The sequence below is a fragment of the Thunnus maccoyii genome, chromosome 20, assembly GCF_910596095.1.
Source record: "Thunnus maccoyii chromosome 20, fThuMac1.1, whole genome shotgun sequence".
Taxonomy (NCBI): domain Eukaryota; kingdom Metazoa; phylum Chordata; class Actinopteri; order Scombriformes; family Scombridae; genus Thunnus; species Thunnus maccoyii.
The window spans coordinates 16,305,500-16,333,445 of NC_056552.1; the positions used below are offsets into that span (position 1 = coordinate 16,305,500).

At 40.6% G+C, this 27,946-nt stretch overlaps 1 protein-coding gene across 6 annotated transcripts; it reads right to left on the minus strand.

Moving 5' to 3' along the window:
* Positions 1-1,276: 1,276 nt before the first annotated feature.
* Positions 1,277-27,863, minus strand: LOC121887219 (liprin-alpha-3-like). 6 transcript variants are annotated; one of them, XM_042397875.1, is made up of 32 exons: positions 27,572-27,861; positions 22,092-22,889; positions 19,200-19,301; positions 18,551-18,715; positions 16,718-16,792; positions 16,544-16,603; positions 16,171-16,299; positions 13,582-13,674; positions 13,205-13,257; positions 12,535-12,628; positions 12,231-12,365; positions 11,976-12,059; positions 11,732-11,863; positions 11,573-11,635; positions 11,150-11,229; positions 10,618-10,804; positions 10,292-10,485; positions 9,872-10,115; positions 9,634-9,773; positions 9,371-9,519; positions 9,135-9,231; positions 8,712-8,793; positions 8,196-8,396; positions 8,017-8,079; positions 7,483-7,509; positions 5,495-5,670; positions 5,277-5,374; positions 4,969-5,144; positions 4,702-4,770; positions 4,034-4,196; positions 1,468-1,536; positions 1,277-1,323 (listed from the first exon to the last, which is right to left on the minus strand). In XM_042397875.1, exons 2-31 carry the CDS (start codon positions 22,425-22,427, stop codon positions 1,484-1,486), a joined length of 3,720 nt encoding a protein of 1,239 aa, XP_042253809.1. In that variant the 5' UTR covers positions 22,428-22,889; positions 27,572-27,861; the 3' UTR covers positions 1,277-1,323; positions 1,468-1,483. The 6 variants fall into 6 exon arrangements, with proteins under 6 accessions (XP_042253809.1, XP_042253803.1, XP_042253805.1 ...); XM_042397869.1 differs by lacking the exons at positions 1,277-1,323; positions 1,468-1,536; positions 4,034-4,196; ... (1 more) ...; positions 4,969-5,144; positions 5,277-5,374 and adding an exon at positions 7,760-7,764 and having other exon boundaries at positions 5,550-5,670; positions 27,572-27,863; XM_042397871.1 differs by lacking the exons at positions 1,277-1,323; positions 1,468-1,536; positions 4,034-4,196; ... (2 more) ...; positions 5,277-5,374; positions 27,572-27,861 and adding exons at positions 7,760-7,764; positions 23,598-23,638 and having other exon boundaries at positions 5,550-5,670.
* Between the last annotated feature and the right edge of the window lie 83 nt (positions 27,864-27,946).

A 27,946-nucleotide genomic window follows, 5' to 3' on the forward strand; every position in this document is an offset into this window, starting at 1 on the left:
TTACCTGCCCCGCCTCTTGATATTTTTAAGTCTTAGTTACGCCTCTTACTGCAAAATATTCAAGCTAAAGTTGACAGTTCAATGTTAAACCAAGCCTTTGTGGTTCAACACCTGCACATTACAGCCACTTACCTCCCACTGTGACCAATGTGAGCAGAAACTGCAAAATAACTCCTTTAACATAACATTTTACAGGTATGTTTTTTTTAATTACAGCTTTTACAATCATCATCATTATTGTTATCATATTATATTCAATTATCATCACTACTCTCCAATAATATGAATTCAAATCATAACACAATTTGTTTTTTTTCAAAATGTACACATACAAGTAGCATATCTTAAATGTCCATAATTTAAAACATATTTTCCTTTAATCAACCTAAAATGAAATTACTGTCAGTCTTTAAACTAAGTATGAAATGAACATACAGTTTAATACACACACATACATACTGTACATACATACATACATACGTACAATAGCAGTTATCATAAAAAATGATAAAAATAAAATACACACATTTTACAAAGTCCTTACCCAAGCTTTCACATCATTAGATGATTGGTATCATGACGTTCACTCTAAAATGGTTGATTTTGGCATGCATATTAACACAAATGCTTAAATCTTTTTTTCCAGTTTGAACAGGATTTTTGTCATAAAGCACTTTGCTAATTGTCTCATTGTCCTATTCACATTTGTGCATCTCATGTCTGTTATGGCTTAAGAACATACATTTCATTTCCCCTGTGTACACTTACATTTCCCTTTGAACCTCCCTCCCCCCCCAAAAAAAACGTACTGTACTGTACTGTGATGTTGCTAGGCAGAGTATGTTCTATTATCAATCTAAATCATAGTAAGATCACCTGAAAGGATGTGTGTCGGGGTATCGCTCTCTTGGTCTGAACAGGAATGCATTTTCCAATCAAAAAAACTATAAATTCATTGTGTCAATATTGCCGTCTCACACTCAAAAACAGAAGATGAATTCACGATAGGCGATGGTCACTTTCTACAGGCCACTTTCTACAGAATCAAACAGCATCATGCCACAACTATGGATCAAGATGGAGTAAGAGAAAGAGAGAGAGCAAGAGAGAGAGAGAAAGAGAGAGAGAACAGATGGATAAACAGACATTCACTCATTATTTTATCATCTTTTCAGAAATCATTCACGCAGTGTCTTTGATTCTTCGAGACGTCTAGCTCGAATGATGTTGGTCATCTTCTAGTGTCCATTTTGATTTTGAGCCTCTTGTTTTTTTCTCCAAAAATGTGTTTTTTTTCCCTTGGGTTAGGATGGAGGTGGGGTTCTACAAAATGAAATAAAACACACTTAAAGCATCCTAATAGCGCCTGCTGAGATGAGATGTTTTGATGTTAACACAGGCTATTTTTAGTTACAGTCGGCACAAGAAAATCCAGCATACAGTCGTAAGTGAGGGTGCTTTTCTCACCTGGTGTGCTTATCTTTTAGCAGGAATACGTTCTCACTGACCCCGACTCTCCTCTTGGACCAGAGTTTACTGACAGAGAGAAGAAGGTTATTAGTACATACGATTATTATCAGAGGAACAGACCTTAATTACTGCAGTAGTTCAAACTGAAACAAGCAAAACTGTGTTTAGTCCATTTTTGGTAAATCAGACAAAACAAAGCAATGGATTCTCAAAACCACTTTTACAATTGAATCCACTGGAGGTTTGATTTAATTTAAGATATTTTGTTATTAATCCTTAATGCTTCTACAGTTAACTATTGTGAGGAATAGTGCAGGTATTTGCTTCTATAAGCATATAGATATACATGCTGAGAAAATTAATTTGAGTAAGTTTGTATGAATAAACAGCAATATTTGTTGGAAAACAAGCAACACTGCTGTTTGAGACTGTTGTGTGTCAGGAAGTAGAGCAGGTCATCCACTAACCAGGGTTGGGGATCCATAGCTGTTGAACTTACACTTTGCTTGGTGTAAAGTGCTTCGGAGAAAAGCGCCATATAAATGCAGATTGATACCAATCTCACATCTGTACAGTAAATACAAGGTTACAGCCAGCAGCTGGTTAGCTTAGCACAAAGACTGCAAACAGGAGGAAACAGCTAGCCTGCTAGCTAGCTCTATCAAAAGTTGACAAAATCCACCTACCAGCACCTCTAAAGCTCACTGATTTGATGAATTAGTGAACTAGTGAGTTAATCAACTGTTTCCCCCTGTTTCCATTGTTTGTGATAAGCTTCATATTCACCATAAAGACATGACGGTGGTATTGAATCTCCTGATCTAACTCTCAGTAAGACAACGAGATGTCAAAGTATTCCTTTAAAATCATGTTTTCTACCCTTGGTGTCATCTCAGTCCGTCATTGACTGTTTCATGTGATTTAAATTGGCTTTTACATCTGACTGACTCATTGAATTTGCTGGGAAAACAAAACTGTGTTAATATAAGACTGTGTTACCTAAACACTGTCACTCTTAACAAATGTTTCATTTGTTTGTTTCAATGTTTCATCAGTCTGTTGTATGAATGCCAGACGACATGGGAAATGTGATATTAAATAAAAAGCTGTGTGGGTGAGAGTTCACTGTATTTCCCATATTTCCTCATATTTAATTGACCAGCCTCCGGGAGGGTCAAGATGTCCCCTAAAGAAGAAGGTAACATAGCTGCTGAAAGATATTACATAACTCCAAATCCACACTATAATTTTAATAACATTCATGGTTGCCTGTTGTTCTGGTTCTGGGTTAAATTTTCCCACAACATAATTTGTGAATACAAAGCAGTTGTTTACGTTCACATTATATGCTGAAGTGGCCCAAATCTGATTTTATGTTTGCCTGAAAGTGACTCAGATCTGATTTTTTCATGTGAGATCTGAGCCACTTGCATATGTGATTCTAGATCTGAATTATATCTGATTTCTAGCTGTGCGACTGCTGTCAGAACCATCAGATCGGACATCATGTGGTTTTTTTAACTTCTCACTTCTCTGCACATATCGCCTGTTGTCGTCATTCAGAAAATTAAAAATGGAGGACAGCAGCAACGGCGACGGGGGTCAATGGACATTTGTTGGATATTTATGGAGAAGCTTCTATTCAAGCCAAACTGGAAGGAACTTGTTGTAACTGAATGCTAGCCTAGACATGTCATCCATGTTTATGATCCGACTGTTGCACAAATTATGTTATTGTTGTTATTCTGACATTCTGATATTCTGACATGCTGCACACATTTCACTTAAATCAGTTTAGGACCTCAACGGTGTTCACACCTTTACACACAGATACATGTCACTTACAATCAGGAATGTGAACCATTAACACAAAAACACCAGATCTCAATAAAAATCAGAATCATTAAGGCCTGTAATGTGAACGTAGTCAAAAAGTCTAAAAAAAAATTGTCCCTGCTCTCAACTCTTACCAGATGATAACACAACCACAAAATGTTTATGCTGATGAATTATAAATCACAATCACATCTAAAATGTCTGAAAGTTCATTTCTTATCACTAGTATTAACTGAAACTAATACGGCAGCCTGAAAGTGGAAAAAAAAATTGTCTATCTCTTATTGTCTGGTCTAAAGCATTGCAATTAGCTGTGTTAAAATTTTCCTTTTAGTTTTGTTTTATTTTCAGTAGATCTCCATCCTTCGTCTTGACATCAGCTTCTCTAAACTCATCATCAACACATCATCAAATGCTTCTGTCTTTGTTAGAAGATTTAGAGAGCCCTATATCCAGTCTAACAGCTGCTTAAATTGCCATAATGACCAACTTTGTCATTCTGTTAACACCACTATTTTCATTTGAATATAAATAAATGAACATCAAACTGCAGCAACACGCATTTGCATGCTGTACCATCTTCTGTTGTTTCTGCATTCTGTACATTTGACTAACTGTAGTGTTCGTTTTTTTTTGGTATACTGTAGGACCAGCTTAACAATTTGTAAAAACAGGAAAAAACCACAGCTCAATGCTGTTGCCAAGCTCATTCATTCCCACTCCTAACCTTCACTCTGGACTTTTCTCAGGGTGACAGAAGGGGTAGAGATGGCGGAGGCACGGAAGTTGGCAGGTAATGTTTCTGAGGAGTCGGAGGTCACACCGCGGAGATCCTTCTCTCTGAACATCTTCCTCCATGATGGTGACCGTGTAAATGTTTTTGTGCCGTCCTGCAGAGACAATGAAATAATACCGGTGATTAAAAATAACCACAGTCACAGTGGAGGCTATCTATTTCAGTGTCTTATTCATTATGCATTAGCGGGGTTCAACAATGTAGTATTTGACAAAGCAGGATTTGTTGTGACAATGTACCACAGTTGCACAGTTTTTAGTTCTACACGCTGTAACTAAGCAATTAGCAGTGATGTAAACACAGCTGAACCACTTTGGCATGCTAACAATTTGCCAGCAGTGGTACATGCTCTGATGCCATAAAGGCTCTCTATATAAGGAAGAGTGATATTTCAGTCTGCTATTTTACCACTGAAAGGAAATTATCCTGTCATGACACAAATTTAACAAAGGGCAAAACTGAAAAGTCTGGATCAAAGGCCCCATTGTCAAGTAAAACAGTCTTAGTTGGGCTGGTTACAATCAACACACATTCCCGTCTCCTGGCAGGAGTTGATTATCTTAATTGATTTTTTCTACTGACAGTCTGCTTTGTCGTACCTCATCTGGCCTCCTCTCTGTTCCCATGGAGATGAGAGCATTGTACTCCTTCTCTAGGAGCTGCCTTGCCTGCAAAAGATAGACAAACTGAATTTTAAGATCATAATTAAGATAATTTAAGAGTTTGAGATAAGGATTTTCTTGATATGAGGCAAACAGAAGGTGTGGCAATGAGAATTTCTGACAGAGATGTTTATTTTCTAATTTCAATGACTACAAGTTGGCAGTAAAGGTGGAGTGTTGAACTCTTGTGACGCTGTGGCATACCTGTGTGTTCTGATTGGGTATCTGGAGAAGAAGGGCCAAGTCAGTGTAGTCAAAGGTGTCATCTAGCGCTAGAAGGGCCCCGTGGACCCCACTTTCTAATAGGTTGTCCGCAAACTCTTTGAGACCAATAGATTGCACCCAACACATCACTCGCTCATTGGACCACACCATCACATCTGTAGAGAGGGACACAGAGAGGCACTTATCACAACAATTTGCATGAAGTAATTGTCCACTCATTATGCTGACTGTGTGCAATATAAACCCAGAAATATGTGTGTAAATGTGCGGCAGGAAGTTGGCCTCACCTTGGTTCTGATGTTGACTCTCATCCCTCCTCCTCTCCAGCTCCTTCCTGTCGTAGTTCAAGCGCTTCAAGCACATGATACCATAGTGAAGACTCACCCTGTAGGTAAGAATGACACATTGCTCTGAAGTTTCATGAAAGCTGACCTGGGAAATGTAAAGCTATGCAGAGGATGCACAGAAGAAGTAGAGATGGAGAATCAAACAGATTTTTTCAGACCTGTGGAAACTGTCAACCATCTTCAGCTGGCCCCTCAGTTCTTTTTTGGTGAGGTGATCGAGCATGCGGGCATCCACCAGTGACTCCATGAAGTAGGAGCGGTACTGGGGCAGACCCAGGCTGGGCAGCCACTCATTTCCCACCCACTCATGGTTCATGTCTCCATAGGCCAGGATCTGTAAGATGGAATTGGAGGGGGGGTGGAGGTGAATAGAGCGAAGAACACAGGCACAGTGCATGATTGATTTTTTTTTTGCCAGTTTCCTTATGATATAAAAATCAAGAACAACCTGAATTTGAAACAAAGCATAACGCATGATTCCTACGTCTGTTTACTATAATTAAACAGTAAGAATAGTCAAGAGATTTTTAGACTGAAGTTATTCTGTCACTCATTAACTCATTTTTTGAGCCTTTGCCAATAGCAGAGTTTTATTATTTTGATGCATATTGTGGGAGACAATAGGAATCGAAAGATATGACTATGATGATACCTTTTAAGGGATGTTCATGGTATATATTAGATACACTGGAATTGTGAGTTATGATAGATTGGTACCACTTTCTAAAAAGGCAGCCTCTACTTTACTTACTATTAATAAAGCCATTACTTAGTTTTATAAACTAAGTAATGGCTTTATTAATGGTTAATAAATAATTTATTACTAATTACTAACATTACAAATTAGTTATAAGCTATTTATAAGATCAGCTTTTGGGTTGCCAGGTTATGGAAAATCCTCCTCCAGCACTTGACACTTGTTTTCTCTTTTTAGTTAGTTCTTTAAAGGTGCAGTGTGTACAATTTAGTGGCATCTAGGGGAATGGACTTGGCAGAAATGGAATATAATATTCATAAGTGTGTTTTCATTAGTGTATAATCACCTGAAAATAAGAATTGTGTTTTTGTTACCTTAGAATGAGTCCTTTATATTTACGTAGGGAGTGAGTCCTCCCTCACAGAGGCCGCCATGTTGTACTGCCATGTTTCTACAGTGGCCCAGAATGGACAAACCAAACACTGGCTCTAGAGAGGGCCTTTCATGTTTTTCACAAGTTTTGCAGCCACTGTAGATTCTCCTACACGCTTGGAAGGGGAGGGTGAGGGGAGGGGTATTCAGTTGCAATCTGCAACCTCACTGCTAGATGCCACTAAATCCTACACACTGGTCCTTTCGTCCCTCTTGAAGATCCTGCATTAAAAGGACACTTAACTGCTGGAAAAGGGCTGTAGGACATGTGGACCAGAACTACATTTGTTAACAACTTTGATATTGACATTATCTCATTAACCACTTACAAACAGTCAATTTGAGGTGACTTCCTGATGAATTAAAGAGCTAGCTAAAAAGATAGAGTCATGCAGCTGCTGGAAGATTTTCTACAACTTTGCGACCTGGAAGTTGCTATAAAGTATTAGTAAATGATTTATTAACCACTAATAAAGCCACTAACTAGAGCTTATAATCTCTATATAAAGGGTGCCTTATTAGAAAGTGGCACCAATAAATTTGAAGGTTCTAAAGTTTATTTTCCATTAGCCATTAGATGTTTTGAGAACACAATGTCACTGCTGAGGAAAAAGCTGTATAACTCAAATTTTGGTGATTTTCGCTCAGTTTTTTCTCTGTTCTGGTCCCAGAACCTTTCTCTTTCTCATTATAGCCATCTGATGAGAGTCAGATTTACCACAGTTTTACCTCAGTCGTTTACAGGAGAAATAATTGAGTTCACATGTCCATGCAAGTTGCCAGTTTGTGTCAGTGTGACTAAAAAATAGATCATATTTAGGGATGTCATAGGCAAAAATAGTGTTTAGTACTCAATAAGTTATGTTTGTAATTAAAAACTGGCTTAGGTAGCTGAAATATTCCTTTCTAATAGTGTGAGTAATAAATGACCTTACACCAGACTTGTTAGGTCTTTGTGTGATGAATATCACATTATACATCACTAAGTGATGATCACATATTCTGACAGAAACTCACCTGGTCCCAGCTGAACTCCTTCTGCTCCTTGTAGTTCAGGCACAGAAGAAATGAAAGAGAAAAGGGACAGATAGTTGGAAAGAGAGGGAAAAATCATCGGGGGGAGTGTGTGTGTTTGTGTGTGTTATGGTAAATAGGCGTCAGGACAGAATGGAGAGGGGGAGAGGAGAGGGAAGGCAGAAGGAGGAAAAGTTTTGTTAGTGAGTGAGAATTAGTTGGAAAAACACTACATCAAAACAGATTTTGAGGGAATAGTAAGGGAAAGGTGTAGCCATACTTCCCCTAATCAGAGACAAAGAAGAAGAAAAAAGCTTATCAATGTGAGGTCTTTACTCATATTGCTATAATACTACATTACATTTACTATAAGATGACTAAACACACAGAAAAGCAACACATTTTGTATCAGAACTGTTTGGTAATATGATGTTTTTTATGTAAATGAGTGAGACATCCATATGAAAATAGTTAATCAGCATACTAAGACAATAAATTCTCTTCAGATTTGATATGAAACATAATATTCTGTCTTACTGGCTTAGTAGCAGCAGTGAGAGACTCCATCTCAGCATGTGTCATCCAAATATTACTGGTCGACTGTAATGACAGACGGAAACATAACATCAGCCTCCTTCATTGACATATTCTAAGTGTATACATTTCATATCTCATAACCTTGCTCATGTTTAGGATAATATCATGCTGAGTCTTACAGAGCGCGTGCTTGCGGGTGCAGACGGACTAGTGAGGGAGACCATTTCCTGGATGGCCAGGCGGAGTTTGAGCCTGTGTAGAGGGTTGCTTATGCCAATCTCTCTCTGGATCTCTGTGTCCGACAGGTTAGCCATAATGGCGCCGCTCTTCACGTTGGCGCGACACGCTGCAACATACCATGCCGGCATCCCGACCCACAGCTGGGTAAACAGAGAGAAGATGTGGCGCACATTGAATGGCAACATTACTTAGGCGGTGCAATGATGATACTTGACAAACTATCAGATGATAAAAAAACTATATTTAAGTGTCACTTGCCTAACCTGAGCCTATTACTAAAATTAACTCCAAGTGCTAAGATTTAGCCTTATGATGTGAAAGGATAACTATAGCCTAGAACAGTAAAAGTGACACATTATCTCAGAGCATCCAGACAAACTTTTTAATGATGATGCATTTAATCAAAATAAACCGGACTGAATTTATCCTCCCATTTAACAAAACAGTGGCCATACCTCAAGCCATGTAACAACAGTTGGGCCATCCCATGAGGCGAAAGGCAGACCCTGACGACAGGCTTCCTCTAACAGGTCATGCCTGGCAAGGAGAGTGGAAAACAAAAGTTTGACAGAGATTAATTTCTTCAGATCTCACCTTACCACTGTCTCCAATTTATAAATAGAAATTCACATGGAACATGAGATGTTAAATGCCATGATATTTGGTGCCAGTTTTTATTCATGTACCTTCCAGTAACATCAGTCTATATATTTAACACTTGAATGGCACCAGGGGAAACAGAGCCCTGCTTAGTGCCAGCTCTACAAAAGGCATCTGACTATGCCATGTATAAACACACTGTGGGCTAGAGGAGGATTCAAAACATGAACATAATTCTATATAAAATGAGAAATGTGTGAAAAGATGACAGATCTCACTTCTTTTTGCTGCGGCGGTCTTTTTCAACTGTTCCAGTGCCGAGTTTAGCCAGGCCTAACGGGTCTGCTGAACCCAGGTCATCTGAAGGTGTGGAAGCTGGAAAAGTGAGAGATTAAAAGTAAAGATTACCTCATAAATCCACCTCATTGTTGATAATTCTCTGAAATGATAAAGTGTTCAGTTGGATAACAGCACCACAACAAAAATGGTTTTGTAAAACAGTTTAAAATCGAACCCAGTGAGACAGATTCACGCCCAGGTGCACCGATCCTTCCCTTTTCCTTTTTGCCAAAGAGACGACCAATGGACGACTTAATGCTTTTCTTTTTGCTGGCTTTGTGCAAGGAATCCTGGCTAGCAGTGGTGGCCCCATCAGCAGAGAGACTACACACATAGAGAGAAAAACAACATGATCCGTCAACACAGACACTGAGGGCACTTGAGGGCTAGTTTGGGAGCTAAACAAAAATATTTATGAATAAGCATTTTTGAAAGTACCTGCGAAATTCACGGTGGTCATCAAGGCCTGCCCCCGGGTGAGTGTGTGTCATTCGGTCCAATCGGAGGGCTCGGGGAACAGGGGGAGGTGTGGAGTCAATCAGGGCAAGGGCTCGGCACTCTTCACCATCTTTGCTATTCTGCAGGGTGGAACGAATTGAGTAGATTTACATAATGCTGGTCAGTTTGCCTTTTCAGGTTGGTCCTCTCAAAAACATCTGATATTTCTGCACAGTACCTGTCTGTCAGTTTCCCTGGCAGGGGAATGTGGAAGGCGGGGGGTGGAATGTCCAGAACTTGGTGGTGAGGGAGACGCCAATGTGGAGGAGGTAATGGAGGGAGTCATGTAGCCCCTCCCGACGCTGTCCCGTCCTCCCAGTGAGGAGGGTGGAAGAGGTGGTGCATCGAGGGCCACGCTGCTGACCCGACTCTCAATCTCCTCCGCCCTCAGCTCTGTGCTCTCCTTCTCCTCCTGAATCAGCCTGAGAGAAGAGGAGAGAAGAGAAGAGAAGAGAAGAGAAGAGAAGAGAAGAGAAGAGAAGAGAAGAGAAGAGAAGAGAAGAGAGGAGACTTTGAGAACAACACTTCGTTCATGTCATTTTGCATACATGTTAAAATATTGGTTAAAAAGCAAGACTGTAACAGACATAAAACCTACTTAATCTCCTTGTTAATGGCCTCCAGTTGCTCCTGTAGCATGATGGCCAAAGTCTGTACATCTGTCTGTCCGCTGGGAGAGAGCAGCTCCGATCCAAACAGAGTCTCCCTGTCCTCCTCGTCGTCAGAGCAGCCTCCCTCCACACCGCCCTCAAACCCAGGACCCAGCATAGTGCTACTGTCCCACTCTCCATACTGGAAAGAGAAAATGGAAGGAATGAAGAAAGGAAGTGCATAAGAAATCCTGAAACTATATCAAAAGTATGTGCTTTTATCGTCCTAGTAATAAATTATATAATCAACATTATCTCAGCGTGAGATGAACACCTTGTTACTATCGTCTCTAGCAGGCCCCCACCGGCCGCGGTGTGCCCGCCTGACCACCACCCCACCAGAGGAGCTGCTGTAGCCGGCCGGGAGCGAGCCACCACCCTGGGGGTACCGTAGCTCCGAGGCGCTCCCTGGGAGAGATCTTCGAAAAAGGGTGGATGGAAGTGAGCTCACGCTGCCCGCCCTATGGTGAGATCCAGAATTCATTTGTTATGCCACCATACTTGAAAATGACAATGTCCCCATTTCCTGGGTGGTAAAATTACAACATGAGCTCACACAAACTGTGTGACCGAGAAAAACAAACAGTGTTTAAAGAGTTGCATCCATATAAATTAGTTATGTATATAACTATGTATATATTCTAATAATTACTTTTTAAATTGTGTTTTTGGTGGAAGCACATTACAACTGAACAGGGGAGTAAACAAAAATTGGCTAGAGAGGAAGTGCTCAGAGGAGGCAGTGTACATATTGTGTCCCTTGGGAGACTCTGTGTAAATTCCCTTAAAGGTTCATTATGGCTAACCTGGAATAAGAAGAGCCAGGCCGGCCTCTCAGCTGATCCAGCTCCAGTTGGATTCGCTCCAGCTCAGCAAGGAGCTGCTCCTAGAGTACAGAGGAGAAAAGGCTATAATCTGCTTGTTTTCCCCAAAGGAAAATGACCTCTAAAAATAAACATCATGTCTCTTTGTGGGGAGGAGGTGATTTCTTGAGAACTGGGAAAATTTAAATATTTAGGAATTAAAGGTCAACACCCTTTGCAAAAAATGTTACAAATGTGAAATATTCAGAAACTGGAAGTCAGATTTCCAGATTGTCAGCAAAGATAAATTATGTAATGTATTATTCTGCAATAGAGCACAGAATAGTGTTGGTGAAAGTTTAGTCAGGCACAGGATTAACAAGTTACAAACTTTAAGCATGAGAATAAAATGATAAAGTTGAATACCTTATTAGCTAGAAGATCATCTTGGATTTTCTTCATATTGGACAGTTCCTCTGAAAGAGCATTCTAGCAGAGCGGAAGAATGAATATACTTATTTTGCACATTCTTATTTTCTACTACATTGCACAATATACTGCCACACTGATTAGTCATATCAATACCTTCTCCTCTAGCGCCGCCATCCTCTCCTTGAGGTGGAGCTGCAGTCTCTCATTGGACTCAGAAAGAAGCTTGTCCACTGTATCTGAGAGCCGTTTGTTGTGTTCGTCATTCATCTTCTCCCTCTGCCTCGCCTGAAATGAAGCAAGGCCGTACGAAAGGTGCTCAAGGTAGGAAAAAAAGTTGGACAACAAGTTTTAAGTTAGCTTAAAATGTAGCCAAGCAGAGAAACATAAATGGGGTTACCCTTTGTAGCTCTTGGTTCTTCTCCTCGAGTTGAGCTTCCATTTGCCGTAGTCGTTCCTCAAAGTTTCCGTGGCGCTCCTCTGCCTAAATGAGAGAGAACATAAAACATTTCTAAATGCTCTTAAAAGCCATTTTCTGCTGCAGGCAATGACTGAAAATATCAACCATAGAGGGATGATTTCAGTGATTTCAGTGTGAGTGCAAGTTGTCTGGTCAGGCCAGGTGCAGTATGTGACTGCCTCAGACTGAATGTACCTTGTTGAGAGCAGCAACTCTTTGGGCAAGCTGGGCCTCAATCTCAGGCAGTGTCTCTGCCCTCTGTAGGGTCTGCTGGAGCTTCTGCTTGGCTTCATCCAGACGTTCCTGTAGCTGTCTGTTCTTCTCTTCGCTCTGGACACACAGAAGAAGGACTATGATTGGAGATCTGCACTCATGTGGAGTCAGTTCCTAATATAATTGCTAAAGATAGCAGCAGTCAACATACCAGTTCCATTTTTAGATTTGTAAGTACCACTATACTGTATAACTGACAGTTTTGTTTATTTGAGACATTTCTTACCTGTCTGTGCAGGGACTCCTTGCTGGCCAGCTCATTTTCCAGCTTGTCTTTGATATCATGGAGAGAAGTCGCCTCCCTCTGGGCGCTGAGGTACCTGCAAGCAACACCAAGCCACCGTCAAATGGAATTAGTCCTCAGCCAAAATACCATGATAAATGTAATTATCTGAGATTAATTATGGTTGTCAGGTACAGGCGACTAAGTTTAAAAAAAAAAAAGCAATCCCAGATTGGTCGGGAGAGACGAGAATTTTAAGCAAATGGGTGTTTTTTAAGGACACATGTATCTTTAGGCCCATATTTAATAGAAGAGAAAAATGTGACAGACTCAAACTACTATTTTTTGTTCTCAAGTCTTTTTAGCTGTTTTAAATATACAAACTAGCCTTAAACACCAAAGATGATTGTCTAGATTGTAAATTTAGCTAGGAGCTCAGTTTCTTGCTTTTTGCACACAGCTGCATTCTTAATAAGAATGTAATGCAAATGTCATGTAAAACAACCTAAGACTGTATAAATAGGTGTCAGGACACCTTTGCAACACATTGCCAGCCAACAGGTAAAACATATGGTCCTTCTGTTATGTGCCTTACAGCTAATGTATGTTTCTGGGAGAAAAAAAAAGGTGTGAGTTGTCACCAACACTAATAGATAAACACAGCATAGGTTACCTGCGTTCTAGTGTTGTAATCCTTTCCTCCATGTCCTCCCTTTGACAAAGGGCCTGGAGGAGACAGAGATATATATTGAAACCTACATATTATACATGAAATAACAGTTCTTTCAACATAGTTATGCAATAACAGTAAGAGATGATTAAAAATGTTTAATGCAAGTATGGTCTGCGTAAGGAGTAATTGTGATGCTTAAAATGTATTCTGCAGCTAAAACAATAGGCAAAAATCAACCTTATAATTATTCTTTCCATTTTCAGTTTCTTTAGTACTTCTACAACATATGCCCATTATGTTCAAATATACACTCGGAGCTCCGGGAGTTGAGGGAGCTCAGGGTTTTGGCCAGGAAGAGACAGATTGGCCCGACAGACCTCTTTCACTTCCCTTTGGAGCTTCTGATTGGCTTCCTCTGACTTCGTCACCTCCCTCCTGGCGGCTGCAAGCTGTTCCTCTATTTCCCCAACCTGACGTGACACCACGAAGGGACACAAGATGACACAGATTGAACCTATGTGAGTCAGTGTTAACTGCCACAGCACAGAGTGTAAATAGATACAACTGTGATTGATTACAAATGTCTGTCTGGTCAATGTAAGACTCTTAAAAAGCACCACTGACATACTGTAAGTGTAACATGCTGACGTGTGAGTCTGACACATCTAACACATTGAACTGGAGAAAGAATGTGTCTCCCTGCAATTTTCTTTTTTCTCTTCAATCTCTCTACCCTCCGACCGGCCATTCAGTCATTTCTATTTAATGACTTTTACCCTACATTATTATACAACACCTTGTCGCACAATTAAATTTAATTCTAATTTTATTTGTATAGCACCATCTCATACAAAAGCAGTTCAAAGTGCTTTAAATAAAAACAAAATAAAACAGAAAAAAATGTGCTTATAAAGAAAAACATCCACACATACATGCACATATATACACACATACATCCACACATACAAATATACATACTCTACAAATACGGTGTGTTCATTTAAGAAAAATGCTTGAATGAAAACGAAGGTCTTTAGTTTGCTTTTAAAAAAAACAAGGTGTTGGAGCAAGTCTGAGATCTGCCGGCAAACCGTTCCATTCTTTAGGTGCATATATGCTGAATGTTATCTCACCAGACTTTGAAAATGCTCCAGGCACATTGAGGAGACTTCCACCTTGTGACCTGAGAGATCTGCTGGGATGCTATATTGACAGCATGTTTGATGTATGTATGTACTGTAAAGCCAGACCATTAACTGCTTTGTAAACCAAGAGGAGGAATGATGCTACATACAGTATGTCTACGATTATTCAAATGGTGTTTTATTGTGCACTATACAGCATAATTATATGGCTTTCCAATGCAGCTGCAATAGTCTACGTGGCCACAAGAGGGAAGAGGGAGACCAGTAGAGGTACATTAGTGTACATGGTTCCCCCTCTCCTTGGGAAATTATGTTAGAAATGCTTGTGGCATAACTTGGCATGACCAAAGGAATTCATTATCACAGCCAATGTTTACTATATGAACTAAATTGGAAAACACAACAAAAACACAAATGGACATATACATTACACACACATACCCTTGTATTTCTATACTTGTGAGGACCCTAACTGACTACATCCAGTCCCCAGTGCTAACCAACCCAAACATTAAAGAGGACATATCATGTTTTTTGTTATTTTCTGTTATTTATATGCTGTTACAATGTTGGATGTTCATGTTAAACATAGTGAAAGCTCCAAAACTTGAGGCGATGTAATGTATACGTATGTAAAAATTCCACCTTCAAGTGAAAAGGCCAGGCTTCAGCTTGCTCTGAACACTCCGTTTGCAAAGTTACCTTCCCCATCGAACTGACGTCAGATCGTTCGTGCATGCCCACAGACTGACATCTCTTCCATAGCCTTTGTTGCTAAGGTTGTTCCACGGGGCTCTTTACATTGTCCAAATACAGATTTTGGATATGTTTATATTTCAAGTAAAGAAAGGCAAAAAGAAGCAATACCCAAATTTGATTAATCAATCAGAACAGATTGGGCTCATCTGGAGTTTTTTGAACTATAAATCATGCAAAGATATTCCAGTAGAGCCCCAGAATAAAAATATAGACCACAGTGCATGTTTTGTCCTCTTTAACAATCAGCACTATTCTCAACTCATTATATCTTAACATTAGCCTAATCCTACTACAGACCATAAAAATGGAGTATTGCATTAGTTCTGGAGCACTTTTGGCTACCAGCTGACCGGTAATGTCCCATCACATTCACACATTCAAAGGTGTACAGTGTGACTATTATAACCTGACACTTCTCAGTGATACCGTCATGCTGAAGCAAATTGCTGCTGCTTACTGCTCCCTGCACCAACCCAACCTCCTTCTTATGTGTTAAATTTTGATATTTATTTATGTATTCGTTACTCGTTTGTTTCACATTTGCTAAAATAGTTTCTTGATGTTAGTATCTCTGACTAACTGCTAATTGTAACTTTCCAAATTTTCTGACTATGGAGGATATAACCTATGTAGCATAATGTCAGTTTGTGAAGTTGTTTTACTTTAATATCGTTGGTATGAAGTGAATGTGTCATGATGGTAACATGATTTCAAACACAGCATTTACTGAAGTGATGAAGTTAAACAGTACTGGCTCTGTCAACTGAACAGGTGTGACCCAGCATATATGATCAACAATTTCTCAGAAAAGAGAGAAGGCCTCTAAAAATAAATGTCTTTAGCGTTTCACTACATTTCACAGAGGGATATAATAACAATACATTAACTGAAACATTTAAGCTTAGATTTCTGCTGTAAGCCTGACATCATATGCTCACACTAATATATATATAAAATATCCCCAGATGTCCTCACTTTGCAAAAACTATCCTCACTCTTCCTTATATTGGTCCTCACTATGACACACATAATGTATAGGAACAAACACACACACATGCTCACCTGTCGGCACATGAGGGCCAGCCTCTCCCTCAGCTGGGAGAGTTCAGCTCTCTGCCGCTCGATCTCTCCTTCTCTCTGTCTTTCAAGCTCACTATCCTCCAGGCCAGAGGAGGGGCCATTGGGTAGTCGCTGAAGTGATGACAATATTGGAAAAAAAAAAAAGTTGAAAAAAAGAGAATGATAAAGAAAAATAACCAGTTAGAATCAGTTAAGGTTGCGGTTGAAAATAAATGAGATGTAGAAATGGTTAAGTTTAACATTAAAATAACACTGACACACCATGATACCCATACATCTACTTTTCTACTACTCTCTGGACGCTAACACATACACAAAAACAACTGGAACCAACATGCATAAAACCCTCCCTTACATCTTTCCCGCCGTCCACCCCTTGTTGACGTCTTTTAATTTGGTCTTTTAAAGAGATTACCTGGAGAGATGGAGACAAAATGGGCAAACATACAATACAAATGAGTGTTCTTTCTTCACACTGAGCCCGCTTAAGTATCTTGAGATACAGAAATTCATTCAAATTGGACTTTACCTCTTGAGAAGACGCTGCAAGTTGATCCTCTAACATGGACACCCTCTCAAGGGCCACACGGAGCCGCTCTCGAACCTGCAAGATAGGGCAATAAGAAGTCATATGAGTGGACCGACCATAGTGGCTTTTGCTATTTAAGATTTGAGCTGCTTTTGTGCTGCTGAAATGGATTTGCCCTTTTACTCTAAAGTATCTACATCTTCTTGACCCTTCCGATAAGCTTTTTACAGAGTGAGGCTATGGAGCCAATTAAACAGTTCATACAGTAAGAGGTCAAAAACACTCACATCAAAACAGAATTTCTCCACAAAAGGTGAATAAGGTATTTTTGTGTACTGCACTGCCAATCATTTGATCCCACACCAGCATTTGTGTGTGATCATCCCAGTGAGACAATCAACATGGCTGACCTGGACTTGTATTTATCAAACTTCAAAGAATTATCTAAAGTTCAGTCTTATGAGTAAAAACGTTCTTCAGTAAAAGTGAAAAATATGACACATTTATCAGGTGATTTTTTGCAGAGAACAGTCGGACAAACCTTCAAGAGTAGCTGTCAAGTAATCTCATGATCAATCATGTATGTTCAGAGCAGGAAGAGCAAATCAGATGAATTTACCTTTCATCTAATCCACTGCTCATTTTGAAATATTTTTACATATGTGACTTTAAGTGGTTTTGTACATAGCTTTTACTCTTAAATGTGCAAAAACTGAATTTTTGGCCATGCATGGGGAGCAGAAACATGCTGTAAACACAATACTAAGATATTACCACCTTTTAAGACACTTGTAAGCAAACAGTTGCATGTTTACACATTCATTTGGAGTCATGTGTCTGAATCCAATATTCACTCCTCTTTCAGCTCTGTTGTGATCTCCACTAACTCCCATGGAAAATATTTAACTCTTTAGCTGCTACATGCTCCTCTATATTCATCAGCTAGTTGCTGCTGGGCAGATAGCGTACAGTCTGTTTTTTAGAGCTTTTTTGCTCAAAACAGCTACCTGCTATCACCAAAAACAACACAATTGAGAGCAGTTAGAGTGAAATAAAACAGTTGAATTGTGGGCCGCGAAACCAAAACACGCTATAAAGCTTTGTAGGGTTGACGGGAACAGTGCAGTCTGTTGATAATTCTCTGAGGGTTCCTCACTATGAGTGACCTCCTTCACATACAAATAGTCATGTGATCCATTGTTAATAGAAAAATATTGAATTGTAGCCGCTTTAAGTTTGTGAGTTTTTGTGAGGAGTAAAAGTGATTTTCACTTTTATCTTTCACTTCAAGATCCCTTCTAGACATGTTATGAAGGCATATAAAAGTACTCTGCTTTTACTGGTACTGTGTCTGATATGGTTGTTTCCCCCAAAAAAGTTCAATTACTTCCATAAAGAAATTCTGAAAATGACATCTACTCTTTCTTCGTCATTAAAAATCCAGAATCTACAAATATCTTAAATTTCAAAGGCTTAACTGCTGGATACAAGATATCTACTTCTTTAATGTAAAGTCAATTGTCAGTGTAATTTCACTGGAGGCTTAAAGTTTTCACATCAAATTTGTGTAAGTTTTGTGTACTGGACCACAATTAGCTCCAAAATTGTCATCAATCATGCTCATAAGTACACACCTTAAACACATACAGCAGATGAATGTTAAAACAGCTTTCAAACTCTGCACATACATCATTCTGCACAGCGAAGCTCAAACATCCAACAAGGAGAGATTTTTAACTGGTGGAGGGAGACTTTAAGTTCAAATTTTCACTTTTAGCAGTTTGATATTATAAATACAGGTCCTGATCTACAAAGCAAAGCAGTTGGACCCACCTTCTCATCCAGGGCCTTGTGGTGCTCAAACAGAGACTTGAGGGCCTTGAGGACTTCCACCTCACTGGAGACCCCCGCCGGGGACTGGGCTTGTCTTTTTACCACTGTCATCCTCAGACTGCGCTCATGGCGAGACACCAGACACTCCAGGTGTTCCAGCAACAACTATGGGAGCGAGTGGGTTGTATGGGGAGGCGATGTGGTGGTGACAGGCGATTAGGTAAGAAAGTGGAGTTTGAAGGACGGGGATACAGAGGATGAGGAGGGAAAGAAAATAAGAGATGGAAACCATGCGATATGTGGAGAGAGCACGGTAGAGGACGGAAGAGAGAAAGAGACAGAGAAGGCTCAGAAAAGATGCAGAGGAGTGAAGGGTTTTAAGAGTGACAATGAGATGAAATTGGGTGGTGAGAAGAGCGCCGGGTAGCAGAGAAGGACAAGGAGTGAGTGGGAGAGATAAGGAAAGCAGATATGGACAAAAAAAATATTTAAAAAAAGCCGTCAGAGAGGAAAAGAAAATGTGGAGGAGAAAAAGGAAGAGAAGGAGAAAAACGAAACAGTGTCACACCCACACAACCACAATGGGTGAGGAAGATAACACAGAGGCTGTTACAGTGCTAATAAGCAAAATGGCTGCTAAACATCTTACACGTGTGTTGTTTCTCTCCGCCTTGAGCTCAGCAATCTCCTCCTCCCTCTCCAGAAGCTGCTCCCGGCAAACGTTCAGCTCTTTAGTCAACACAGCAAACTCCTGTGGAACACACAAGCTGCGTTCAGGGGTAAACAAAACGAACTATTTAAATGTATGGTTTAGATAGTTTAAGTGGTGTCTGCACAGCCGTTTGAGCTACAATGAGAGTTTTAAAGGAAAAACAAATAACTCTGACCAGACATAGCCATATGTGATGAAAATTAAATAGAATTGGCTGTTTCAGCATACACGCACATACAGTGCATACACATAAATACACACATAACACTATAATATACTCAACTAAAGCCCTACAGAAACCCTCTTTGTGAAACACCTGAGACCAGACGACGTACATGATGTAAACCTACATAATAATCATGTAAATCACTGACACAGTTTCCACCATCACTCGCTCTTGCTCACCCTCCTTTGTGAACTCGCATTCATGGATGGATTACATCACACTGTTACACAATGGCTCTGCACCGGAATGCACAAGAGAGACCCCCAAAAACACAGCATCGATATGTCATTTAAAACACCAGTGGGAGTACATTTGCAACTCCCGCACAGTGCTAAAACCGAATGCAAACAGGAGAGCGTGTCTTATATTATTTACTTAAAAAAAAAGAAGAAAGAAACACAACAAACAGAACTCGTAGAATCCACGGTCAATGATTTCTTTATGTCTCCATAAAACACATTCGAGGCTTCAGCTTAGGGGCAATTGCTGTTTATGAGGACGACAATGAGGTGCAGATGTTTACCGTCAGGATTACCTGCTTTATGATTAGAAAACAGTGGAAAGTAGACACATGAAATGGGTGTGTGTGTGCAAAGAGGAGAGAGAAAGAGCCAGAGAGAGATCTATACAGATGGTGACACAGTGGGTCCATTGGCTCTTGGCCTTATGGGATTGTTTCTTGTTTGGATAGGGGTCAGCTTCTCAGTTGGCTTCCCTTGTCCCCTTGTCGTTTCTTTTCTATTTCATCTTGCTCTATCTATAAAGGGGATAGGCCTCCATTCATTTAATGAATTTGTATATACATGAAAACTGAGTTACACAAGTAGTAAATACAAATGTTAAAATCTTTTTGCCTGGCGTCTCATGTATAACGCTGTACAGATCCAGGACACAATGTCATAAACACCTGTAGTACATTCAAATGCTATCTAGTCATTTAACAAATACTAACTATGGGGAGTTTATAATGTTCAATTGTTTGTTGAAATTGTATCGGACAGGTATTTACAGCTGTAACTAATTATTATTATTATTCTTAAAAACTCCACATTGCATTTTCCTAAAGCCCAAGGTAGTGTCTTCAAATCACTTCTTTTATCGCCTAAATAGTCCAAGAACACAAAGATCTTTCACTTTCACATGAAACAATGAAATGCAACAATCTTTAATCAATCAATTATCAAAAAAATTGCAGATTCTTTTTCTGACAATCATCTAACTCATTAATCAACTAATCGTTTCAACTCTAGAGGTGATAATTAAATGTTAAGGTCATTTTCAGCTGTAGTTTGGTAGTTTTGTCATTATCTTATAATTTGCACCAAATAATTTAGGAGAAAGATTATTTTTGGGACTTTTTTGCCTTTATTAGACAATCATTGGCGATGATGCCAGAAAAGAAAGGAGGAGAGAGATGGATATGACATGCAACAAAGGTCCCTGGCCGGACTCCAACCAGGGATGCTGCAGATATGTGACTTGCACTGTAACCATTCGGCTACCAGGGAGCTCCATATCAGATTCCAGTTAATGATACTGTATTCACTTGCCGTACATTTGAATGACCATAAGCATAGTGACTACCAAGTCACTACATGTAGAGATGTTATGTGTTGTCCAGCAATAATGAAAGTCAGGCTGCTCAGGTCACTCAAGTTGGAACATCAAAATAAAATCTACACACTGGAAAAAAATGATATTTCCTACGCTCCATCCAAAAACGTGACATTAAGACAATATCTCTTGAAATGGCATTGATACAGGATCCATCAAGTCAGATATTTATAACAAAACACAACATGTGCACAAACTATCTGACTGAATTTGATTTGGTTAATCTGTGTGGACACATATTATTCACTAGATGCTGTAAAAAATGCAGGGACCTCACATATATTGCTGGAAAGACTGCAGAGTGTTACAGCAAACTATACATACTGTAAACAATATACACATTCAGAGCTGGGGATTTGTCCTAGTGGAAAAAGCGAAAGCTGTCTGTTTTATAACTGTAGGATAAAATCTGCAAACGCCAGTCATTATTAATAGGCAATTTCTCCCAGTAAACTAAAGAGACTTCCTAGAAAGTAAGTTTCATTCAGTATTCATTTAAATTGTGCTTAAGCCATTAACAAATGATATCATCCAGCGTCATTAATCATCTACTGTAATAACATGGTCAACATAATAAAACTTGATTACACAATAGGGGGAAATTGCGGATGCAACTTAGACCAAAACAGACAGCAGAGGATACGAATGTAAACCCACTCCATTACTAAGAACAACATTAGTGAGGAAAACTCTGAAGATGCAGAGGAGGTATTGTAGAGTATTTAACATTCACTTTGTATGCGTCTCTACTTGAAATGTCACCGCAAAGTCTTACTGTCTCATGAGCTCGCTTCACAATGACACACACTCATACATACTCTGATAGCACAGAGGAAAAACAATGTTACCTCACAAAGAGAAGTGCTCCTTCACATACTTGCACAGCCAAAACACATATTTTCACCTGCAAAACTAGACTGATTCCTTCACACTGTTACACACAAATACATATGCACAAATAGCCAACACAGATACACACACAGCTGTACCTGTGGCAAGGCAATAGAAAGCTGCCTCTGAAGGGACTCCTTTTCGTGGCTGAGCTCACGTAGGCGGAGCTGAGCCGTGCCCAGGCTCTCCTGTGTCTCCCTCAGGTTCTCCAGCAGCCTCTCCCTCTCCGTCAACATGTTGACCATTAGAGACTCCAGGTTCCCTGTGCTGCCTCCTTCATCCCCTCCACCTCTGGGCTCCCTTCCGCTGAAGCCTCCTCCTCCCATTGCACCTCCGGGGCCTCCAACTCCTGCCCCGGCAGGAGAGGAAGGGCCCCCACCAGTCCCACTTCGCCCATCCTCAGAAATGGTGGGCATCACCTCGCACATCATCATGAGACCGTGGCGTGTGTGTCAAGTTAATAAGTAAAACTAAACGGGGGATTGTGCGTGCAAAATGTCTGTCTTCGTGCCTTGTGTGTGTTACGAGCTAATACTAAAAGTTTGATGTACAAAATATAAATCTTAACATCTTCAATTTTCGAAAAATATAATTCCTTTGGTCATGTCTACATATCTGTTTATTGCCTTTAATGTTTTTCTCCAGCACTCACTTCGGTACGTCTTTACTCACTCGTCTTCCTTCACAAAGTCCCAACCCGCATGGTAAATGATCAGAATGCTTATGTGTTCCTATGTTATGTAAGAGAAAGAAGTATCTACGGGGAAGCCGTTGTGTGGGATTGGCGGAGGGTGAGGAAGGGAAGGGGTTGTGGGGAAAGGAAAGGGATAAAGGAGGGCTGATGCTCCTAAATTGTGTCCACGAGGCAGCGCTTCTCACAGCACTGGGGGTAAGAGCTGAAAAAGAAGAAGAGGCACTGCATTAGATTCCCCACAATGAAACATCGTAGTGCATATAACAAATGAGAAAGGACATTGCAAGCATGAGCTGTAGTTTGAGACATCACACATTAATGTAACTCTGGAAATGTGACAATAATGCCAGCTGATGGTTTTCAATTAGCATTTTAATAACATAAATGACATGTTGACATAATAATGTGTTGACAATTCCAATAAAACTACATTATCAATTATGGATCGCTGCAATCTCTGCATCTTTAGAATCTCAAGTTAAAGAGGAATGAAGTGAAAGATGTATTTGAGTGGCATAAACACTGAACGCAACTTGAGAAACATCTTGAGGAGATAGGAATGAAACTATTACAGTTCAGCTAAGTGAAAGTCCAGATTATACAAAATGTTGCTTGAAATTCTGTGTTAAATACGCTTATACAAGAAGATCACTACTACTATCATATGTGTTAGTTAAATATGAAGATACATGCAGCAGCTATTTAGCTTAGCTCAGCACAAAGAGTGGAAACAGGGGGAGACAGCTAGCTTGGTGCTGTCCAAAGGTAACAAAATCTGCTACCAGCACCTCACAGCTCACTAAAAAAATTATTGAAGTGTAAAACTGACAGGTTGTGGTTTTATGGGGGTTGTGTTGGAGTACCATTCACTTCCTGAAGTTTCCGCTAGTTACCTGGTAGATTTTGTTACCTTTGGACAGAGCCAGGCTAGCTGTTTCCCCCTGTCTCCAGTCTTCATGCTAAGCTAAGCTAACTGGCTGCTGGGTGTAACTTCACATAAATGGACAAACATGAGAGTGGTATCCATCTTGTGATCTAACTTTTGTCCAGAAAAGTGAATAAACATATTTGATGACAACCAGGGTGACTTAAAGCACTGATAAAGATGTTGAGTTTAGTAGCTTAGTAAGGGATTGTGCTCTGAAGATGCGATCTCACTCCACTTATCTTCTTATATTTCCTTTTTCTTTTTTACTGAATAAGGCCCTCTCACTGTGCAAACTTTGGGCCAAGATGGTATGGATTCAGGCAATCAACATTATTATAGCCCTTTGTGTCCCTCTCTTTCCTCCCATATTCTTCACTGTCAAGTCTACAGTACTCAAGGGCTTGCGCTGGCCTTTATACTTTTAAGTGGTTTGGACTGATTAAGTGCCCCATGCTGGCTTCTTAACGTCAGTGAGACTGGGCAGCGCAATAAAGAATTTCTTTGTCCAACCAAAATCATCCATTTTGTGAATCAAACATATTTAGCACAAACTGGCCTCAGCACTGGTGAAAGCAGGTCTTGCCAGCAACTTTATTATTATATGGATGTCCAGGACCAAAGATGGGGACTGCTAGCTGGTAATTGGAGTGCTGATACAGCTCTGAATTAGCTCCTCATGCTGGTGAGCTGGCTAGAGTGCTTGGCATCCTCACAGTGTGCCCCACTAAAAAACTTCCTTCCTTCCCAGCTCCACTGATGGATAATCACTGATGCAAGACTCGACGGGCATTGACTGCATTTCCTTAAAATACAGTTATTTGTCCTTTTATGGTTAAAAAGGAAATGAGATTTACTGTAAGAACGGTGTCAAACTTCTCTGCCACATTGACAGCTATACATACAGTCGCTTACAACTAACTGTATGCAAGTTACCAAAGGAGTAGACTGAAAAGGTGAAGCCCTGGCATTGTCAAAATGTCAGAGGTGTACTTTTAACCCAGAGGCAGCATGAAATTTAGTGACAAACAGCTTCAGAGTGGCAGAAGATCTGTAGTTGTGAAAGGCTCCTTACTAACATGACTAAAGGTCTGCTTAGCACAGAGCAAACTGTGTTTTGCGGGTTTGCAGAATCAAACCATGTAATCATTTATTATTATATGGTTTGTTATATTTTTGCTGTTACTGCTTTAAGAGGTGATTAGTTTTAATCAAGGGAACCATGTGGCAAAAATGTATTATTATATATTTTATATCATGGCCTGAAGGACAAACATATTTGTGTCAGCTTTTTAGGGGGTTAGATTGTCCAGAATCAGATTGTTGTATATCATGTTTCCTTTCAAAAGCGTTCAGCAAATATTTACTTTAAAATAGACCAACAGAGTTCAGAATCTGTACCTTTCTGCAGAGAAATAAATATGTTAGTGGAAGGACATATTTGGCCATTGGACCACTACTTTAAGGGAATGACTCTGAATCTGTCATTTATTGCCTCAAATACTCTGTTGATCAAACTAAGGCAAGTACATCTGATGTTTGCTCAAACTGTTTCCTGAGGGTTCTTGCAGACCAAAGAAATAGCACACTACTAAGCTACAACAGCGTCTGATCAACTATGCTCCTGTATTTCATTTCCTGTCACTTTTGAGTTTTTACAACACCTTGATACACCACTGCTACAGACTATACAGTGGCCAGCCTGGGATAATCTTGGAATTATTCATCGTCATTACCAGCAGCTCTTCATTAGCGCAGCAGGGGCAACAGAAAACAGGGTAATATAATTACTGCAGACTAATGTATAAGTAACAAACACTACACAGCTCACGGTAATGCTTCACTGTATTCCTAGTGTGTCACATGATGAGTCTGCACTGACTCATCATATGACAAACAAAAGAAAAACAAAAGATTAATTGCTGGAGTCCTGATTCAGTACAGGCAAAACACAAATGTGCAGCCTGCAGTTTTGACTTGAGCATCAGCTGTGAGGTCACCGGGCTTGTGGACCTGTGTGTTTATGAGTGTGTGTGGAAGAGAGAGCGAGAGAGAGAACACTCAATGTGTAGATTGTTAAAAAGACACTGTAGACTAGCCGGGGTCATCATGCCATACTGTAACATTATACAGCTTTATGAGCGTTATTGAGACATTTTCTCTGAATGCTTACTGCTGTAGAAATTAGAGCGTAGGGGTTGGCAGAGAGGCAGCTTGGAAACAACGAGCTGGTGATAACATTTTTCTATAACGCAGAGCTACATTATCAAGTAGCTGCATTAAATTCATCGGTGTAATGGCTGAGCTCCTGTCACAGTGTCACCAGAGTGAAATTGATCAAGTGTGTGTTAGTGTCTGTGTGTGCACATGTGGGTGTTTTCATATAATGATTGCCCACATCATCATCATCATCATCATCATCACCATCATCATCACCATCATCCACAGTCACACTCAATCCTGCCTTGTAGCCGCCTACCCTGTAGTGGACAGACTGGCTTTATAGTATCTGGTTGCTAGATGACCAATTAGGACAAGGCCTCCAATTAGGCTGTGTATCATGTTACTAAAATATTCCCTGTCTCTGAAAAATGGGCAAAGGAAAATAGCATAGCCATGTGTGTGTGTGTGTATGTGTGTGTTTTGTGTGTGTGAAAGAGCAGGAAAAACAGCTCTCCTCTACCAGACACTGGGGCGGGGAGAGGGGGTTTTGCAGGCTCCCACAGCCGCCGACAATGAAAACTAAAGAAAGAGGGTCTCCGCGATCGGTTTTTGCACCCAGCTAACTGTGAAATCACCTTCCCAGCGAAAGAATGCACGCATGTCGGAGGCATTCTTGGCATTTCAATGAAAGCAGAGCATATAGCATAATCCCCCCCCCCCCCCCCCCCCCCCCCCCCCCCCCACCTCATCTCCTAATACCATGAAACGGTACCCCCTGGACAAGAAACGCATCATTGGAATCGATAAGTGATTGTCGGCAGCTGGGTAGAGGGAATGAAAGCACCGGGATCCGGACTAACACGCTTTTATTTCCACTGGCATCCATATCTGACACACTGGGCTAATGGGAAAATGACGAGGCTCTCTCCGGATGACAGGTCGACTACAGTCTGTGGCCACCTCCATTTCTGGATGTATGGAGGAAAGACCATTCGATGGTAGGCGCACCAGCGCGCACTGGCACGCACACAACATTCTTCTAGTAAAAAAGCTCGCATTGGAGTTGTGTATTAGGAGTGATCTATAAATTGGCTTAAAATGACAATTTAAAGCAAACAGGAAGAAGATATGCCTCCTCTTTAGACATCCTGGTCGATTGAGACTGTGGAAAGCATCACGTCAGGAGGAGGATGGCCCAAAAAAAAAAAAAAAAAAAAATGCACATCGCACATTTTCAGTAATGGGCCTGCCCTCTCCAGACATTACAGAATTATAAGCAACTCCATAAGGCCCAGTGACAGCCAGCAGTGAGGCGAACTGGGAGGTTTGACTACAAAGCTCCCAGCGGCAAAAGCTTAGTTACAGCCATGATTAATTACGAGCAACACATAGTAGGCCAATATACAGTGGCATCTTATGATCTTATGGGGACTCTCTCTCTTTCTCTCTCTCTCTCTTTCTCTCTTCCCCTATTTCCTCAAGTAGGCACCTCACCTAACTGTATATGCAAACGGGAGCGAGCAAGCGCGCCCTAAATAAATCGTGCTGTGTGCTGCCAACACACCTGTCAATGCCTGACACTGACATAAGCACCAAGCGTTGCACAGTCTATTTAATATACGCCTATTTGCAGCTATTCAAATGGTACACCGCCCCCCCCAACATCCCCATCCCCACCCCCCTCCCCATACATTTGTGCATGCATATCCCCCCCCATCTGCGTCCTCCAGTGAATATTATTTTCCTCCTCAACGGAAACTGGGTTGCGATGGGGCGGTGTGAAGTTGCATCCTTACCACAGTCATCGCGGGGAGCCTGTAGTGTCCATGTTTGATGTCAAATATTCCTTACGTCCATCTCCACGGTTCGTGCTTCGGTGTCTGCGCCCCTCATCCGAACCAGAGTACAGCCTACTGTATGTGTTTTTTTTTTCTTCCCCTTTCTGTCTCTCTTTTCCACATGTAAACGGCGAGGAGGGGGGGACGCGGAGAGACACGATACGCCACCTTACCACTGACTCCCCCTCTGTCGGATTGGAAGGTAATGGGTCTTAAAGAAACATTCTCTCAGCATTCTCCGCATCTCTGTGATTTACGCGCGCGCGCGCTCTCTCTCTCTCTCTCTCTCTCTCTCTCTCTCTCTCTCTCTCTCTCTCTCTCTCACGCGCGCAC